General features: G+C 37.8%; 1 protein-coding gene across 1 annotated transcript in view; it reads right to left on the bottom strand.

Annotated features, from left to right (window-relative positions):
• The window catches only part of CDK6 (cyclin dependent kinase 6), a 212,295-nt gene that overhangs the window by 62,343 nt on the left and 129,264 nt on the right, over positions 1-20,688 (bottom strand). The window contains exon 5 of the mRNA XM_054564624.1: positions 548-657. Within this exon, the coding sequence (XP_054420599.1) occupies positions 548-657 (110 nt within the window). The remainder of the gene's footprint in view (positions 1-547; positions 658-20,688) is intronic.

The following is a 20,688-nucleotide window of genomic DNA, read 5'->3' as shown; positions in this document are numbered from 1 at the left end:
ACCCCAACCTCTTCTTCAGATAACTGTCTAATCATTGGATTTTTCCTTCTGGGAAAACTATTTCTGTAATATGCCTATTCTCTCACACAACAGCATCTAAAGTATTCTGAAATAGTGCTGATTTCTTCTTTGCCTGTTCCTTTTCAGCCTAAATGGTCTGTGTTTTTCCACTATCCTCACTGTGAAAATTTCCATATACTTAACAGCCCTGGTCCTCCTCCTGTGGGTAAAGTTCACCTTGAGGATAGTTCCTCCCTAAAAAAATACCATAGTATGCTTCATGTTCACTGTGTCCTATCATCACAATAAAAACAAAATAAATTGTAATAGTGGAGTATTCCTTTCCAAATAGAGTTCCTGAGAAATGGAAGTTACAGTCAGACAAACCGACACTGCGAGAACTGAGAAGGCGGTTGCCTCTGAAGCAGGTGGATCTGGATAACGTGACCCTCCTTGAAACAGAAATGCTATGAGGCCACTTAAGAGTACCAAAGGCCCAGAAAGTTTCTTTCCAAGGAAGACAGAATGAAACAAAGACTTTTCTTACTTTCTACGAAACATTTCTGCAAATATGCAGCCAACACTCCAGAGATCCACGGGGGTGGCGTAGCTGGACTGAAGCAAGACTTCCGGGGCTCTGTACCACAGCGTGACGACCTGCAACAGCAAACGGATCTGAGTGTTACTGAGGGAGACGGCTGTCTGCTAAAACCCTCCTCCCAGGAGCTTTAATGCCAAGATTCGGTTCAGAAGGATCGCAGGGAACACTGAGATAGAAGCAACAGGTACCTAGGACTCATTGCCGATGGTCCAGGAAATGACATCACCACAACCTGGGTTCCTATCTCACACTCTGTGTGTCTTATGAGGAGGGTCAAATATCTGGTTTTCAGACAGCAAAGCAAAGACTTTAAAAAAAAGTCTTAAAATGACTACTTTTTTCTAAAGGAGCTTACAAAAACGACACACAGGAAACAGGTACTGGCAACGACTGCAGCTCAATTCCCAGGTAAGCCTTCTGGGAAATTAGAAGATGATGGCAGGGACTCTGAAGTCTCAAGTGAGCACCCAGGATAAGTCAAAACTACTCTTTGCATGAGACTGTGGGGAATTAAAATAAAGCCTCCTTCAATGCTGATGTTTTCAGGAAAAAAGTAAAAAAAAAAAAAGAAAAAAGAAAAAAGAAAGAACTTAAAGAGACATGTGTAGCCCAATTGTTTATACTGTGTGCAAAAGTCATTCAGAGGAAGAAATGCCAAAATGGGAAGAACCCCACTTTATACTAATACAGAACATTATACAAAACATTATACAGTAATAGATGAAACACAACTGTAATTATTTCTGCCAGGTTGAGAAGTGACGAAAGCATATCATTAAGGTTTCAGATTTATAAGAGTATATAAGAGTTCAAGTGCTTCTTTCTTTTGGGTGGGGGGTGGAGCAGATATTTTATGGATGCTTGAAATGAAGATGTATTCTTTATTGCCAGATAAGGAATTTAACACATAAATCTATTACATAAGCTTTTAAGATCACTCAGGTTCTTTTTATCCTTACATATTGTTTTGTCTAATTGTATTTCTGATTATGTCTAAATTTCCTGATATTCTCCTTTATTATGTATTTTGATGGTAGAGGGCTTGGCTCATTAAGATTGCAGTAGTAAGTCTCCAAAACTGGCTGTCATCAGTTCTTTTCTCTCCTTGTACGAACACGCTGCTCCTCTCATCAGGGGATGGAGTCTAATTCCCCTTCTACTGAATCTGAGTTGGCCTTAGATGGAGGAAGTGATATTTGAGGCTACCAAAGCTAGGCCACAGGAATTCCAGTAGCCTGAACCTTTCTGAATGCTTCCTCTTGGAACCCAGCTGCCATGGAGCGAGAGGCCCACAAAGATGTTCCAGCTGACAGCTTCAACTGAGCTTTCAACTAAAAGCCACGTGAGTGGATAGTCTTGACGTACCAACCCAAATGACTCTCCAGGTGACCAAGGCCCCAGGCAACATCACCACGTGGAACAGAAGAACCACCCAGCTGAGTCCCGTTCAACCCACAGAATTGTGAGTGATAATAAAATGGTGGTTGTTTTAAGTTTTAGGGTGATAACATAGCAATATCTAACAAGATTCTTGACTGGTTCCTCATCTTCATCTCCTTTAGCATTATTTCACTTTGAATTCATGCAAGAGGTCAAGTTTTGTTTAAGGGATGGCTGGTTGATATCTAATGGAGAGATGGTGGTGATGTAAGAGAAATTAGAAGAGAAAACAAACGCACAATACCAAAACAATGTTACTCAAGTAATCATTTGGCTGTGACATAGCTTTCCAGCATCATCTCTCACAGTACTTCATGTTCCTTGCAGCCAAGTCACATACAAGACCACACCACTGGCTCCCCAGCCTGGCTGCACGTTAGAATCACCCACAGGGCTTTCAGGAAAACACAGGCGTCTGGGCCTATCTAGCAACCACTGAATTGGGTGGGGCCCCTGCAGTTCTTCTTTTCTTTTCTTTTTTTTAAAATTCTCAGGTAACCCTAGCTCTTGGCTAAGTTTGAGCACCATCCAATTATGCACACATATCCTCCAGCTCATGCCACCGTCCTTTTGCTGACACTGTGCTTCTAGGTGGGAAAGCTCTTTTCTCCTCTTCACATGCAGAAATTCTGCTTCGCTCACAGAGCCCAGCTTTGATACCACTGCCTCTCTGAACCCACTGTCACCTGAGACTCAAACTTTCTAATACAATACATAAAGAATATGGTTCATTCTAGAGGGTACGGATCCAATTTTATCCATTGTTACGTCTGCAAAGGCCCACAACACTGTGCACATTACAACTGGGGTTTAACAAATATCAAATTAATGATTTCAAGGCAATAATTCCTAGAAGATACCTAGGCAAAATTCAATTAGCAGTCATTCCCTAAAAAGAAGGTACTTACTACTTCTGCTGAGTAGAGTCCATTTCTGAGTGCTGGTCTGCTTTACTAATATTTTTAGCTGAAGGACTACTTTCCTATTCTCTGATACGCTGCAAATGAAAGTGAAGGTGCAAACTGTCCATAAAGTTCCACTTGAGTGGTTTATAGGCATACACAGACACTGTGAGGTCACACACTTATCTTCTCATCTCAATTTGAAATAAAGTCTAGTGTGATAAGAGATGAAAGGTTTAATCTGAATAAAGCATCATTTTAGGCTGTCCTAAAGAGGCCGTGATTCCTGACTAATTACCCAACCCAAAGCACTTGAGTAGGACTATCTTCATTTTCAGTACTTTAATCAATGATACTTATTACAATCATCAATGTTTAGACAGCTTATGACAGGAACAATATTGATATGTTTAAGAAGTTCCCTTCCACTCCTTTTAAAATTTAGTTACCACTCAAAATGGACAATGAATCCAATGTTTAAAAAAATGTTTATTAATACTGGTAATATGATCACTCTTTTATTCTTTAATATTAATTATATTAATAGATTTCCTAATATTGTACCATCCTTGATTTCTTAGAATAAATCATTCCTAATTACAGCTTACTGGTCTTTTAATAGATTGTTGGATTCTAATTGTTAATATTTTTTAGGATATTATATTCATAAATGAGACTGATCCATAGTTTTCTCTTTTGTTAGTTTTTCATGTTTTGCTACTGGGGACATGCAAGCTTTCTATCGTTTCCTATATTCTGAAATATTATAAACAATATGAGAATGATCAGTCCCTTAAAGAGACTTCTTTGTAAAGCCATGTGGGTCTGGATCCTTCTTAGGAGTGTCTCTTTAATAATTTTGTGAATGTCTTCTTGCCAATTAGTTTGTACAGGTTGCAACCTCTGTATGAGTCAATTTTGCTAATGATAACAGATTTCCCTATGGAAATATTTTAGATTTAAAAATGCATTGGTTTAATTCTGTACATGGTTATTTCTTATAATTACTTTAATATCATGTTTTCTTGGTTTTCTGAGAAAATCTTTCTTAATGTTGTATATTTTTGTTTTTGCTTTATATGAGTCACATTTGTCAGTTTAGCTATATAATTTATTAAAAAAATTGACATGAAGTTTTATTTTCATTTTGGGAGGATTATTGTTTTATTTTATATTGTTGACTTCTACTTTTCTCATTTTTTGTGAATCTTTAAATAAGCTTTTCTAATTGTTAATCTTTGAATGATATGTAATTTTAAGACTTTTAAAGTCTTTAAATAATATGTAATTTTTTCTTAAAACAAGAGTAAACTAATTTGAAGAATAAATTACTTAGAAAATTGTTATGATTTCCAAGTGGTCATAAAATTTCCACAAAATTCATTATTATTTATGGTTATCTTCTAGCTGCTTGATTTCTAATTTTATTACATCATGGTCAGAGAATGTAACCTGTACAATTCCCTTGGTAGAATTCATTATTATTTTCTTTATAACTATGCACATACTTGGTTTTTGTTCTGTAGGGTATAAGGAGAGTATTCTCTTTTAAGTTCTTTATTAACAAGATTTCTGTCTCACACAGATCCTTGTATTTTTCTATACTTTATTTGTCAAACTCTAAAAGAGAATCTTAGTTTTGTTTTCTTTCTCCCAGAGTCTCCTTGTATTTCTAAGGGTTTCTGCCTTATATACATTGGCCTATGTTTTTGGTAAATAAAATTTATGACAAGAAAAATATTATTATAAAAAGAATTTAAATGATGGTAGACATAAAATATAAAATAAAAACACAAATCCTAGGAAGTCAGTTATAAAATACAATGGGAAAAAGATCTCATTCACAAAAGTAACAAAAAATGTAAAACACCAAGGAATTTTAAAAAGTGCTATCTATATAAATAAAACAATATATTACTGTTAAAGAACATTAAAAAAACATTTAAAATAGGAAGACAGACCATGACTAAGATGGAGAAAAGCCATATTATAAAGACAATAGTCACTCCTATATTAACACAAAAAATTTAAGGCAATCCAATGCTTTTGTTGAGGAATGTCATTTTAAAAATAAGGTACCTCTGGCTGAAAAATGCTTAATAGTTTGAGAAATAAGGATGAAGGGCATTTGCTTTGTTACCAAAATATACTCTAAGTTACAGCAAATAAAAAGGTGGTGCTAACATTAAAAAAAAGAGTAAATTCCAGAAGAGACTGATACGTTAATAGGGTTTAAAGGTCTTACAGGTGGCTGTGTTTCCTCTTAGTGAGAGAGAGAATGTACTTCAGTATGTGAAAGTGAGACAACTGGCCATTCATTTGGAAGAAGATAAGTTTGATCCTTACTTCACACCATCTATAAAAATCTATAAGAAGAAATGGTATACAGATGGAAAGACCTAAGAAGTAGAGCTAGAAAAAAGTGTTGGGAAGAAAGAGAAGAGGGCCTTGGGGTGTGGATGCCTGTTTTAGCATTATGGGAAATCTAGAAGTCTGAGGTGAAAAGATTTATAGATCCAGCTATTTGAAACTGAAACTCTCTTCATTTATAGTGTTATTCAAACACTATAAATGAAGGCCAAAGACAAATGAGCAACTGGGAGAAAACATCTCCTGGGGTCCTGGCCACAACCCAGGCATGTGCTCAGACCGGGGATTGAACTGGCGACCTTTCGGTTCACAGTCCAGCGCTCAATCACCTGGGCCACACCAGCCAGGGTAGGAGAAAACATCTAAAGCAAATTATGTCAATAAAATAATATACCAGAAAAATAGATAAAAATATGAAAGATAATTTACAAGAAGAAAACTCTATCAAATATATTCAATCTCATTAAAAGGAAGAAAGAGAGGAAAGACGGAAGGAAAGAAGAGAGAAACCCATCATCACAATAAGGGCCTAAATGGCAGAAACAACAGAATGACACTATTCAGGATTGGCCACGGTATAGGAAAACTTTTATATCTGGAATTGGCACAACTTTTTTAGAGGACAATCTGACATTATGTATAAAATTAATGGTGTCCATTGTCCCTGATCCAGAGCTCCGCTTGTGAAAATTTACCCTACAGAAATATTCATATTAGTATACAAACAGGTATTCACAGGATGTTTACAATAATTTCCAACAGGGGAATACTATTCAGCCATAAAAAAAGATGAGAAAGTTTTTCACACTGCTCATTCCTGCTCACGTACAAAGATGTCCATGATACACTGTTAAGTAAATAAATAAGTTTTGTAACAGTGTGAAATACATTCTAATTTTTGTCCACAGGTCATGTGTGGGTATAAATATCACAATCATAGATGCATACAAAAATGTCTGCCAGGGCACACAGACACCAAACTTTAAATAGACAGTGGGCACAAAAACCTGGAGGTGCAGGAGGTAGAAAGTTACAAGACTAGTCAGTTGCCGTCGGTCAGCATATTTCATAGCTGAGAAAAAGGAATTTCATTGAGCAATACGGCTGGAGTCGCAATGCTGAGGTGCGAAGGGCCCCGGGTTCTCACCAGGGCTGTCCCGCTCCCACCCTCTGCCCCTTCCCCGGCGTCTGCCACAGCACTCCCAAGCACCCACAAGCGAACAGGCGGGCACACAGGTTGCTATTAAAACTACTTTGAAATATTTAATGTGAACTTTTAAAAGAGCTTGCAAATCTCAAAAACTTCAGCTACGCTTTTGGGTTCACAAGATTTCCTTAAGAAAATGGTTTCTATTACTCCAAAATTCAGCTCTGATCCATGTCAGTGCTCTGTATGGTATGACAATCTATCTATTCATCAAATTCCCATTTAATAGCTTCAATGAAAGCTAAGAATTAAAAATCTCTGGTATTTTCAAGATTTTGGCTGGTGTCTGTGTATGTAAACCACTGTAACAAAGTGAGAGGACTTAGATTCATTAATTACTTTTATGTTTACACTCTATTTGAACTATCAGTATTTGTGTAAAGAGACATCTTTTTGGTTTACTCTTTGTGGGCTTCAACATGCTTAAATTCCAAAACAAAGTATGAATTGTTTGAGACTTACATTTCTGGTTAATTCTCTAATAAGATAACCCCAATAATGCCCAAGGCCCACATTTACATGTAAGAAATTACTACCTTCTGCAATAAATATAAATCGAACACCTGTTCCCTAGTTTATCAAGAGGGTTTCCCCAGTTTTAATTTGCTAATTTATGTGGCTGCTCTATATCCTCTGACCCAGCCTCCTTTAATCCTCACTTAAAGTCACTGTAATTTAAAACATCTCAAATGATGACACTTTGTGTTATTTCTTGGGATTTAAAATATATGTTTCAAATTTTTTAGAACAAATTGCAACAATTATCCCTAGTAGTAAAATATAAATTGTTTGCTTAGGAATTATACTTCTGCACCTCTAAAAACTTCTGATGATGACTGCCTATGTTAAAACCAATTTAAGTCCCACATATGCAAATATATTAATTTTTGTTTGAAAGCTTTACCAAAAGTGGACAAAACCGATAAAAACATTTCAAGATTTTAGTGCATGAAATAAGGAAGTTCTCAAGAATGTATTTAACTTTCACCTGAAAGTTTTTACATTTTATAATATCCTTAAAAACAAAAATATAAGGGTAAATTTAAAAACATGTTGAGGGAAACAGTGACTGCAATGTATAAAAGATCAACACTTTGAAATCTATGACAAAGGTGGCTTCTAATGATAACAATGCAGTTATCTACTAAGCAAAGATAACAATAGGAACTATGGACAGAGTTTGGTGGTTGGAGCCAGCTGGAACCAAAGCAAATACAATGTTTATTACAATCATTACATGTATTAACAGCCTCTAGAGGTGCTGAATGGATTTGGCAACCAGAGGGGGAGCGGAAGACTGGGCGGGGGGTGGCATTCAAGGATATTTACACAAGTGGATGTATCTGTTTAAAGTGCTTTGATCTTTATTCACAATTTTTTTGAACCAAATCAATAACAGTATAAGATAAAGTAGAGCCAAGGCCAACTCTGACTCAAAATACATTTCAGAGGAAATCACTCCTATTTAATATTCAATTTAACAGTTTTTTTTTTTTTTTAAATTCATGAACCCTTTTAACCAAGAACCAAAAAAACTTTGTAGATGTTATCTGAATCTCCCTTATTATAGAGCTACCTGCTTGAAGAGCAGAAAAGCCTGTTATGAACACTGCGCTGGATATCTTCCTTCGGCCTCCCTGAATGGTCTCTGCCCTGGGAGGTGCGTCTGTGTCTATCTCATGCTTCCAGCTTCTTACTGGGTTTGGCCAATGGGAAGACTAGGCAGGAGTTCAGAGGGAGGGAGGAGGGTGAGGCAGAGTTTTTAACTCCTTGGTTTCCTCCCAGCAAGCTTGTTTAGAGCTGGCCATGCTGCCATCCATCGCAAAGCCAATGTCCATTCTGGGCAGCTTACTCTACCTGCTTGCACCACCTGCTCCCCCTCTTCCCTTCAAGCCTAGGAATGGTGACAGCCCGGCTGAAACTAGGGCTAAAGTCACAGCACCATGCCCTGCACTTCCCCTGAACCCACTTCTTTGTAAATCTTGTCTCTGTAAACAAACCCTCCTTGAATTATCTTACTTAGAGTGTGCCATCCATTTCCTGTTGGGATCCCTACTAACACATTCACCTTGTAGATGAAAGTAGTGTGTGTGGGTGCCAACTTTCTCTAAGCCTCAGTCTTTTCAGCTGTAAGGGGATGTTTAGACGAGATGATCTGTAAGATGACCTCTGGTTAGCATTCTAAGAGTCCCTAAGTCATGTGGCACATGGTATGTGGCAAAGGCTAGATCCTCAGGCAGTTACTTTTCTCACATGATGCATGATCGCTGGGGAGAACAATATGCGGATGCCCCCCAAGTCCATACTGTGCAGAGCGTCTGACCCAAGTAGCCAACTGTCCCCTGCACATCACCACTCAGTTCTCCCACAGGTACTTCTATTTCAAAATGGGTGAACTGTCTTCCCTCTGATGCTTACTCCTCTTAGACTGTCTCTCTCTGCAAGCCAAATCGCCACCTACCCAGGCTCCCCACTCATCTCCATTGCCAGTGAAGTCACCAGACCCTGACAATTCCAAGGGAACCCTCTCCTGTCCTGAAGGTCACAGCAGCTTCCCCTGAGGGCTTTTCCTACAAGTCTGTCTCCTTCCTCTCTACTGTGCCTGGAGCTGTGCTCACCACACCCCTGCTTAAAGTCCTTCATCCACCCTCCAGAGCTTTTCAGGCCAGGTTCCAGTTCAATTTACGCACAGTGCCCTCCTGATCTGGCTCCCTCCTTTTATCACCTGTTCTTCCTTCACATGAAAAGCTTTCTTCTACCTGCTCAGAGGCTTTATTGTTGTTCAAATATGCGTGTTGTCACGCCTCGTGGCTTCCCACACGCTGAGACCTTTCTCTGGAATGTCCTCTCGCAACGCCATTCCTAATTCTTGTGAACCTTGCCCTACCCAGTCCTCCCCAATTACAGGTAACTTACACACTGTATTCCATTCTCTGTGTACTTACTTACTGACTACTGGGCCCCAAGCCAGTCCTTGGAGGACAGAGACCACTCCTAAGTGGACTGTTCACCCCCAGCACCTCCTGGAGCACTGTGTACAGCAGGCATAAAATAAATGTATGTTCTGGTAAAGGTATGGGTAGCCAGAAGACAGCAGAATGGACAATTACAGGGCTAGGATCGATAGCCTAGGGCAGGACACAGGGTTTCTATTATAGCCTAAGTTTATAGACCATGGGCATGTCCCAAACCGACACCAGGCATCCTGAGTCACCAACATTACCTTTAGTGAACAGATGCCTTTTTATTTTATTATTATTACTTTAAAAATATTTATTTATTTATTCTTAGAGAGAGGGGAAGGGAGAGGGAAAGAGAGGGAGAGAAACACTGACTGGCTGCTTCCCATACACATCCCGATTAGGGACCAAACCTGTAACCCAGGCATGTGCCCCAACCGAGATGGGACCGGTGACCTTTCGCTTTGTGGGACGATGCCCAACTGAGTCACACCAGTCAGGGCAACAGATGACTTTTTAATAAAGTGTGATGACCATTTTATTTTTGTAACATGAGGTTTTAAAATGCCTGAAGGGCCCATGTTTTCCTTCAGGCTGTATTGTTTAAATTTCATCTTGAACTCATGAAACTTAAAATAGTTACCACTTGCTAAATGACTATTATGTTTCAAGTAACAAACTCATTCTCTTTTTAGAAGTACAGTATAGTTTTGATTTTGACACTAAACAATCACACACTTGATCTCTCTCTGCCTTCACCATAGAAACCAAGCAAATATTTGTAGACATTCCTTCAGCCTTCACAGATAAGTAGAAATGAAAATTATTCTGAATACAGGATATGGCAGGCTACAGAGCTCATCATTTCCTTTTAAAAGTTGTTTTAGCCCTTAAGAAAATCTATATGCTTTGGGAGGCCACATAATCACTCAGATTTGTAAGAGAATTTTAAAAACTGACTTTTTACTATGAAGACAGTGAAATGTCTCTAAAGTCTGTGACTTCTTTCTCCTTGGTTACTATGTTCATTTTTACATAGGCTGCAAGTAAATGTACCAAATGTTAGCACTTGCAAGATATATTGTTAGTGTAAGTGATGAGTGAAATGGAAGCATGGTTTTAAAGTCTAAGTTTGGACTCAAACATTCTTCAACATCTTAAAATTCTGTGGAAAATACAACGTTTGGAGACCCTGACCATCTCACCCACCCCTTTATAACATTGCTCCAGAGGAAAAGAAAAGTTCACATCACTAGAAGAAAGAAATGCTCAGGTTTGAAGACTCAGTGCAACTGTACAGATGTGATGACATCCCTCTGGATTTTACTATCTGATTTCAAAGTTACAAAAAAAAAAAAAAAAAAAAAGAAAAGAAAGAAAAAAAAAAAGAGGTCCAATATAAAACATGTGTCCTAGCCCTTTATTTTCCCCTTTTACAAATTTGATTCTTTTATTTTATTTCTTCCCTTTCTTTTTTCTTCTTTTTAAAATTTCCCCATCTTTCTTTTCTAAAATACTTTTCTATCCTTACAGAATTTTTAATATCTTTAGATCTTGTATGAATGAAGGGGTAGGAAAGGATCACTATAGGGAAAATAGTTCCATTAATTAAATAGGTAATTATAAAATACATAAATTTATTTATTCTTGATGAGCCACAATACTTCTCTTAAAATTGTCTCAGTTTCTAAGAAGAACCACACTACTACCAAGGACTTTGCAGAGTATTTCTAGGTACATCCGCTATTAGGAGAGACACATGTGTGAACATAAAAACCAGCGGAAGGCTTCTCACCTAGGCTCAGGAACTCCCTGCTCATGGGCTCGGGCCAGTGTGGTTGCTGCACGCAAACGCTACTTGAAAGGAAAAGTAACCCTCCAGTTTAGGTAAAACTTTGCTTTTACCTCAGAAATGATTCAAAGAAAAACTACTTTTCCATTTATAAGCATTTCAAAGAACGATGGTGCTTTCTAGAAATCTGTGGCAGGTAGCTTCTTTCATCCTTGAAACTGCTAGGGCTTTGAAAAATGGTCTAAGAAGTGAATACAATGATATCTAAGAAAACACCTAGGTCACACAAAATACTTAAAATATTTTGTAGAAACTGAGGAGTAGTCTTAAAATAGCTATTATAGATGCTTAGTATACACGACCCTGATACATGGCAAAAATAGAAGCAGGACCTAGCGAGGCCATTTGTGAAAGCCTTCCAGAACATTCTGAGAGGGAGTGGCTCCTTGCATTACACAGCACATGTCTCTTATAGCCCTGATGATGTGTGGTATTACCACAAGAATCTGCTTCCATCCCTGTCACTCCTACAAGACCGAATAGCAAGGCCTGGGTCTCGATGATCTTTGGGTGCCCAGAGCCTGGAACACAGTCTGGCACACACCAGGCATTCAGTAACTATTTGTAATATGTATGACCAAGAAGTTACTGTAAACTTGTTCCCAAACCACAAAACCAAAACCAAACCAGGGAGAAAAGAAATCCATCTGCCTTTGGATTACTCTGAATGTACCAAAGGCATTCCAGATTCATAAATATGGCAACAGAATCAAATATATACATCAAATCTTAGAGAAAACTTTTTGTAAAGAGCAAATAAGTTTTTGCTACCTATTGGCACCTGCTAATAGACAGGTAGGTAGGTAGGTAGTTTAAGGCATTCCTTTAATTGTTTGTATTAAAGTATATACAGATCTTAAGACATAATGCATTTTTCAGATGTAAGCACCTACGTAACCACCAAAATGTAGACTATTTATATCGCCACGGAAGGCCCTCTTGTGCCCCTCCTGGTCAGTGTCCTTCCTGCACCGCCATTCTCACTTTTATTGCCATGGGTTAACGCTGCTGTTCCTTGAACTTCCTATAAAAGGAAATATGCAGTTTTTGTGTCTGGTTTCTTTTGCTCAATCTAACATGTAAATTATGTATGTGGTTGTGTGCATCAGTCACTTGTTGCCTTTCGTTGTTGTTTAGTGTTTTCGCTGTGTCAACAAGCCAGGATTTATTTAGCCCTCCTCCTCCCTTTTTTTTCCTGTTGATGGGTGTTTCTAGTTCTTGGCTATGGTCAATGAACATCCTTTTGTGAACATTTCTATGTATGTCTCTTGTTGGACATGGTACTCTTTTCTCGTGTGTGTGTGTGTGTGTGTGTGTGTGTGTGTAGAGAGAGAGAGGAGACATATGTTTAGTTGGTGCTACAAAATAGTTTTTTTCCAAGTAGTTGAAGAATTTTATACTCCCACTAGGAATTCATGAGTTTCCAGTTTCACCATATCTTTGCTACCACTTGATATTCTCAACCATTCAAGTTAGTGTATAGTGGTACCGCCTATACTTTTGATTAACAAATTTATAATACATGGTTCTAAAAATGATAATATAGTTTGGATTTACTAAAGAACTATACTCTCTGTAAAGAAAGAATAAATAATGTATTTATCATTTGTATACAGATGGGTGACTCAGTAGTTTAAGAAAATTAAAAAAATATTAGGCTTTTCTTCTCATTTTTGCTTCTGCTACATCTAACTCAGAAAATTCCCAACTCTTTTAAGCATTCTGTTTGTCCTTCTCGGGAGGTGTACAAACTATATATTTATACAGAGTTCTTAGACAATTTGGGTATTAAGTAGGGAAATGAAACTGAAAAATATTTTGAAATGCTTGTGCCAAAACTCAAGGTTAAAATATTAATAATGTAAAAGTCTTAGAAATTGTTGGATGATGGTTTGTACTAGTTTTCCTCTATGCAAGTAATTCTGAAACATCATTATAAACTAAAGTACAAAACCATACCTGTCTGGTTTTGGCAAACCCAAATGTTGCCACTTTTTCTTCTGAAGACATCATATAATCATGTTCCCAGGCATGAAATTTAAACATGGAAGCCATGGCAACTGTTTTTGGGGGTGGGCTACAGGACAAGCATCAGTGTACATGTGGTAGCATCTTCCCCTGTTTAGGAACTCTGAAGAACTGTAGAAATTACTGTCTTCATTTAGTGGATGAGCGTTTGCAGAGTGCTGCCTGGTGCCTGGCACTCAGCACTAGAGAATGAAGCAGTTCCTACTCTCATGGGGCTTACAGTCTGACTGACTGAGAAAGTATCTTCTGACAGGAGAAAATGTGGAAGGAATCCATTTGGCTACACTGTTAATCTTGGTCACATTTTTTACCCTTTTTACCATATTAAAGGCTCTGAGAAGTTCTCCAGTTTAAAAAGAAACCTATTCAATCCAACCCTTACCAAGTATTGTCCATGGAATGATATTTCCCCCTCACATAACACCTACTATCTTCCTACAGAATTAGGGTTCTTTGAAAAATGTTTTGTAAAGCAACAGTATATACAACATTGCACAAGATTAGGAGCACAAATAATCCAAAAGAAGTTCTGAAATGTATGCATGCATGCAGCTTAAAATCTTAACTAGTGTCATCCTGAAAAATAAGAGCTGATATAACTGGCTTTAAGCAAGCAACATATATAAAAATCTGGTTTTGCATTAAAAATAAAAGTACAAAATGAAAATTAAAGTTGCAAAAGTACACTTCAGGCTTTTGGTATAACCATTATAACTATCGATTACTGCTATACAGATACAGACGGTAAAGAAGTCTTAATGTCTTTATCAACTACCCTATTTCTGTTAGTACTGATATGCTCACATTTAGAAAGTGACTTCTGAATAAGTACTTCACTTACTTTCAATGACCTCTTTATGGTATAAGCAGAACGCAGAAAAAATTTTGGTTATTTACACTTTCTGGCTGTTTATTTGGGAAGAAGTTTATTGTAGTGTAATGTTGAAGTTTATCAATTATTATTGGGCAAGCTAACATGACAGGGGTTGAGACTCTAAAGAGAGATACTAGACAACTCCTGCTCTGGAGGAGTTTGTAGTCTAGTGAGGCAACTGTAAAAAGAAATAATGGTAATACAGTATGGTTGGAATTATAACAAGGCACGGAGAAAGTGCTATGAAAACACAGATGACTTCATTAAAGAGAATAGGTTATTTATTGCTCCTATAATAAAGTACACACACTCTGCATACAATAAAAATATGACTGCAATAAAAAAATTAATAAATATTTATTGAGCACCTATTTTATACTGTAAATCTGCATGCCAGACTTTCTTATATGTCAAATTACTACTAGTGTCACAGAATTTCATATTGTTCTTGAAAGGAATGCAAAATATCTCAGATTATTGGGCGATTTTATATCCCGAATTAGAGGAAGCCAAACTAAAGTTTAATTTTACACTTTGGAAAAGGTCTAAGACAAAGATCATATAAAAGCTATCCCCAGGATTTGTAATCAGAAATAAAGCAGGTCCTTGAATAACGTCATTTCCTTACAATGTTGATGAGGAAAAAAAAGATTCCTGGCTGGGGCCACTGTCTGTGTGGAGTTGGCTGTCTCTCCATGTTGTGCGTGATTTCTCTGGGCACTCCCGCTTCCTCCCCTAGGTGTGCATGTGAGGTCAACTGGTGTTGCCTATGCTGTTCCTGTCTGAACGTGCGTGTATAGGTATGAATGGCCCTGTGATGCAAGGGCGTCCTGTCCAGGGTGGGTTCCTGCCTGGTGCCCCAAGCTGCTGGCACAGGCTCTGGCCACCCATGACCTTGAACTGGATGGAATAAGTGGGTTGGAACATAATTATCTTGCATGTTTTAATTCATCTTTCTTAAATGTATGTAGAGCTCACATTTATTTCAATATTTAGTATTAGAAGTATTTTGGGTCTTTATTTCGAAATGTGGTGACGATTTTGTGACCGGAAATATGCCATAGGAACTTAACTCTTGTTTATATCACTTGGTCTAGTGTAAAACTGGTTTTGTTATACATAGATCTGCTTAAAGTCCCAGCTTTCTGGCACCTACCGAGGATGTTAACTGAGGACCTAATGTCTACTCACTACATGCTTCATTTCACAGAGTCAGCAGAGGGAGAAAACATCTTTAAAAAAAAAAGCCTCTATACACGGAGCAATGTCAGACTTCAGATATAAAGGAAATCTTTGCTCTAAAAGAAAACTTGGGTGCAGAGATACATTTAAAATACTGGGAAGTAATTTAACTATTTTTTTTAAATTCCTGAAAATCTGCATAACACAAACAATCATGGAATACACTGAAAGATGTCATCTTACTCCCTCCTATGAGCTGGGATTGAAAGCATGAACTCTCCCATTTGAAAACCATGGCAATCAGAAATCTCTGTAAAATATTCCCCGCAGCAGCATCTAACTAATCAGCATTAGTAGGAAGGAACTTCAGTGGTGCATTTGTTGAGTAGCAACAACTACTGTCAGCTGAGTGCCAGCTGCACTCCAAAGGTAAGTCCATATACACCAATCACAGTACATTTCTACCTCAATTTCCAAGACTAAGAAGCTGCTACCTATGAAGAGAATGGAAGCTTCTTTATTGGGATTCCCAAATTCTTTGTGACTGTTATAATAAACTCATTTTCTTAACAGAGCTACACAGGACTAAGCCTTTCTATGATTTTTCTCATGGGAAGTATTGTGAGAAATAAGTTTTATTCATGAAAACCAGGCATTTTATCCATTTTTATTTCTGGTACATCCATATCTTCATTTACTCTGGTCTCCTGCTTTATGCAGGCATTTTTCTGATTAAGTTATCATTACGTACAATGTTTCTATTTTTCACAATGAGTATATTTAACATTTGTCTTTATAAAACAATAAACTCAATAGCTGCTTATTGAAAAGAATTCATTTTCTTCTACAGTGTTTGGACTCCTATCTAGTCATAAAAGCATTTAGTGTTCTCAGCCTCCATGCATAGCTTTGGTTATAGTGTCAGCTTTTATGTAGAGTTCACTGTTGTAATGTGAAGTCATTCTCACTGGACAACGTGAGAGAGAAAAGAGGATTCTACAAAAATTGTGGGAAACTTATCATACTGCAATTGAGGCATGACACGTTGATGAGGTGAACGGCTGATAGGCCAGTCCCCACGTGCCTTGGGAACAAGTGACAACTAATACTTCATGTTACCTTCTGCTCAGTGCAAAAAACATCAGCTCATAATCACTTGTGTGAACTTCTACATGCTGAAGTAGATCCATGGTGCAAATACCAGGCACTATTAATCTCATCTTTGGTCATCAGTTAACTCATCATACAGCACATGAGGTATAAGACTGAATGGATTCAGGGAAAGAAACCTGGACTGACATTTGGACACCTGGGTTTTAAGTCTCAGATAAATCACTAAATAACCATGCAAAAAAAAGGTAATTTCATCCCCAAACTATAAAATTGAGAGGTCTATGAAATTAGATAATTTCTGACATCCTTTCAACCCTAGGATCATATAATTAAAAATGAGCGAGTATTTTGGGCTTCTCTGGATATATTCCCAGAAGTGTGACTGCTGGGTCAAAAGGCAGATCCATTTTTAATTTTTTGAGGTAACTCCATACTCTTTCCACAGTGGTGCGCCAGTTTGCATTCCCACCAACAATGCAAAAGTGTTCCCCTTTCTCCACATCCTCAACAGCACTTGTTGTTTGTTGATTTATTGATGATGGCCCTTCTGACAGATGTGAGGTGATAAGTCATTGTGGTTTTAATTTGCATTTCTCTGATGATTAGTTTCATATGTCTATTGGCCATCTGTATGTCTTCTTTGGGGAAGTGTCTATTCAGGTCCTTTGCCCACTTTTTAATTGGATTGTTTGTTTTTTTGGTGATGAGTTTTGTAAATTCTTTATAAATTTTGGATATTAACCTCTTATCAGATGTTTTGGCGAATAAGTTCGCCCATTTTGTGAGTTGTCTTTTTATTCTGTTGGTGGTTTTTTATTCCTTTGCTGTGCAAAAACTTTTTAGTTTGATACAATCCCATTTATTTATTTTTTTCTTTTGTTTCCCTTGCCTGGGGAGATATATCAGATAAAATATTGCTATGAACAATGTTCGAGATTTTACTGCCAATGTTTTCTTCTAGGATTTTTATGGTTTGGGGTCTAATATTTTAAATCTTTAATCCATTTTGAATTTATTCTTGTGTGTGGTGTAAGAAGGTGGTCTAGTTTTATTTTACTGCACGTATCTGTCTAATTTTCCCAATGCCATTTACTGAAGAAACTACCTTTAGACATTGTATGGACTTGCTTCCTCTGTTGGATATTATGCTAAGTGAAATAAGCCAGTCAGAGAAAGACAAATACCATATGATTTCACTCCTATGTGGAATCTAATGAACAAACTGAACTGACAAGCAAAATAGAGACAGGCTCATAGAGAGCAGGATGCCAACTATGGAGGGGTAGGAGGTTAGGGGGTGGAGCGATCAAGGAAAAAGGACTCATGGACACTGTTGTGACTGCGGGGGGGGGGGGGGGAGGGCATATGGGGGTTACATGGTAATGCAAAAAATATAATAAAAATTTTTTACAAAGAATGAATACATTCTACATGTAGGTCTACACTCAAGTCAGGAACATTATTCACAGAAATTTCACATTTAAAGAAATAGAACTGTGAGCAGAAGGACATTTTAAAGGACATTAATTGGTACCCAACAGAATTTGTGATTTTATAAAGCAAAGAAAATTCTAAAAGAGACTGTGAAGAATCTTAAAAAGTCATTTAGCCCTGACCGGCCTGGCTCAGTATGTTGAGTGTTGTCCGGCAAAGCAAAAGGTCGCTGGTCCCTGGCTGGGGCACGCAGGAGAGGCAACCAACCGATCACGTTTCTCTCTCACATCGCTATCTCCTTCCCTTTCGTTCTCCCTCCCTCTCTTCCCCTCTCTCTAAAAATAAATAAATAAAATCTTTTTTAAAAAGTCATTTAGACAGAGACACAAAAGGCAAAGCCACAAATCTCTTATCAAGCACAGCTACAGGCTAGAGAGCAGTCCTGTCTGCATGTCTGTGTGAAGGGGCGGGACTGTTGTTGGTCTTGCACTCTTTTCGTAATCATAAGTGCCATTATTCAAACAGGAGTGGACAGTGACTGATTGTGCTTTCTGTAGGCAAGCATCCAAATTTATTACAGAATACACTCATAGTAGCCATTTTTGAAAAAAGGGGTAAGATTTTAGATGTCTGCCCAAGAAATGCAGTCCCTTCTAAAAAAGGACCATAGCAAAGAGGAATGATATGGGTCATAATCTTTCTCCCCCTCCCTGCTGTAATATGTGGAGCTATCAAAATGAATTCCCTGTTCATGTCTTTGAAAATCATCCAAGAGAAAAACTACTATATCACATAACTGAAAGTACATGAAATTGCTGATGTGTGGAATGATATCAACCCCTGTTCAATATATTGAAAAGTTCAGGAGGGAGACATTAAGGCTGTATGTAATATCTCTGGAAATTCCATTGTTTTCCTTCAACTGAATCAATGAAGGTTAAGTTACATATAGGTGAGTTACAGACTTTTGAAAAATCAGGTATAAATGGCAACATAAATATGTGAATCATCTTGGTTTCTTTCTACCATTATCAAACAACCATGATCCTAGGACCAAGAGCATTTTATTTGAATTAAAGAAAACCCTGTAACTTCTTTGTGGGTGATAAAAGAACTGGGAGTTTTAAAAAAGAAAAACAAGAAGCAATGCTCAAGGTAATAAGTGCTTTCATGTTACCAGTTCTCCTATCCGAGGGCACTGGATGGAGCTAAAGGACAAAGAGATAAGGGCAATATTGCTAGTTACTAACAAATGGCAGATAAAAGAGCTCTTCTGGGTTCTGATTAAGTGACAGCATTCTACACATTCTTTTGACTTGAGAAAGTCAGACTAAGCGCAGCAGCTAAGTTACATGTGAAGCAGCGCTAAATAAGCGTGTCTGCATGCTTTCACATTCCAGCAGGACAGAATTCCTCCCCTTTCATTGAACAGAAACATGTTCTCTGTGCTCACAGCAATAATGCGCCTTTGCTTCAGCTTCCATAAAAAAGCATAAATGTATATGCTGAAAGCACAGAGAAGTTTTGTGCAGTGGGATGTGGTGGCGGGGAGCCAATGTTTACAATCCCCTGGGTGGGAAAGGCAGGGTGAAAGGCTCAGGACGGCAGGCTTTAAGTCTTTGCTGTTGCCGCCAGTGACCTTCGCCTCTGTTTTCAAAGCGGCTCTCAGGTTAACCCCTTGGATTCTGTGAGCACTGGTGCTGCACAAAGGAAATACCTTTCTTTGAAGGACACCTCTCTCATGCACATCGGTTTCTGATTTCAGTAGAAGCAGCTCAGAAACACTGGATTAAGAAGCATGTATTCAATCTCCCATTGGACCCACAGGCATGTCAGGGGGATTGATTCTGGATTTCGATGTGTGCTGTGTTCTACAAAGTGAAAGTTTCCAGCTTCGGGCAATGGACTCAAGCTTACACACCAGGGGATTGTGAAACATGAGCATATTTGGTCTCCAGGGGAGAAGGAAGCATCCAATTTATGCAGAAATGCTCTTTTCCCAGCTAGCCAATGAGAGGCGAGGCTATGAGAGTGGGGCTTCCTATGGGGATCTCCGGACTGGAAGAATGGTGCTTAAAATTAAAGACAGGCTAAATTGCTAACAGCCCAACTTAAAAAGCAGCTGAAGAGAAAAAGCCAATTGTAGAAATGAAAAGAGAGTTTTCCAGTTTTAAGTTAAAGCTGCCCACATTCAGCTTATTATTATAGTTGGTATTGTTTTGGTGGGGGAGAATTAATAATCTTTTAATCCTAATTAATAATCTCTAAAGATCCCATAAAAAACTAACCACATACATGCATGCTTTATTAGTTTTTACTCAGTGATTCAAAAGATGTATTTAACAGGAACATTATTTAAGGCCTGAAAATGTTTTCAGGACATAAGATTTACTTTGAGAAAAACGGGTCTAACGTCAAGGACTCATGTTTATTTTAAGAAATACTTTAGCCTATGAGAACTTTGGTGGACTTAAAAATATTTGGGACCTATACATTGATCATCATTAATACTGCTTTCCCTTTATTGAACAAAGATCACATTGAATTCCTGGGGCCTTGAAATGAACAGTGTAATTCTAATATTCAGCATGTATGAACTCTTTACACGTATTTAAGGTTAAGGGGTAAGACTTCTGGAGATGAAAATGAAGAACAACAAACACTAGAGAATGTAATTAATACGTAAAAGTCATTAAAAAAAGTCTTATGAAAATCATTCAATCAA

This window comes from Pteronotus mesoamericanus, unplaced genomic scaffold (assembly GCF_021234165.1).
Source record: "Pteronotus mesoamericanus isolate MK-2021 breed Mesoamerican mustached bat unplaced genomic scaffold, CSHL_Meso_final scaffold_85, whole genome shotgun sequence".
NCBI lineage: Eukaryota > Metazoa > Chordata > Mammalia > Chiroptera > Mormoopidae > Pteronotus > Pteronotus mesoamericanus.
This window is presented reverse-complemented; position numbering and strand designations above follow the sequence as displayed.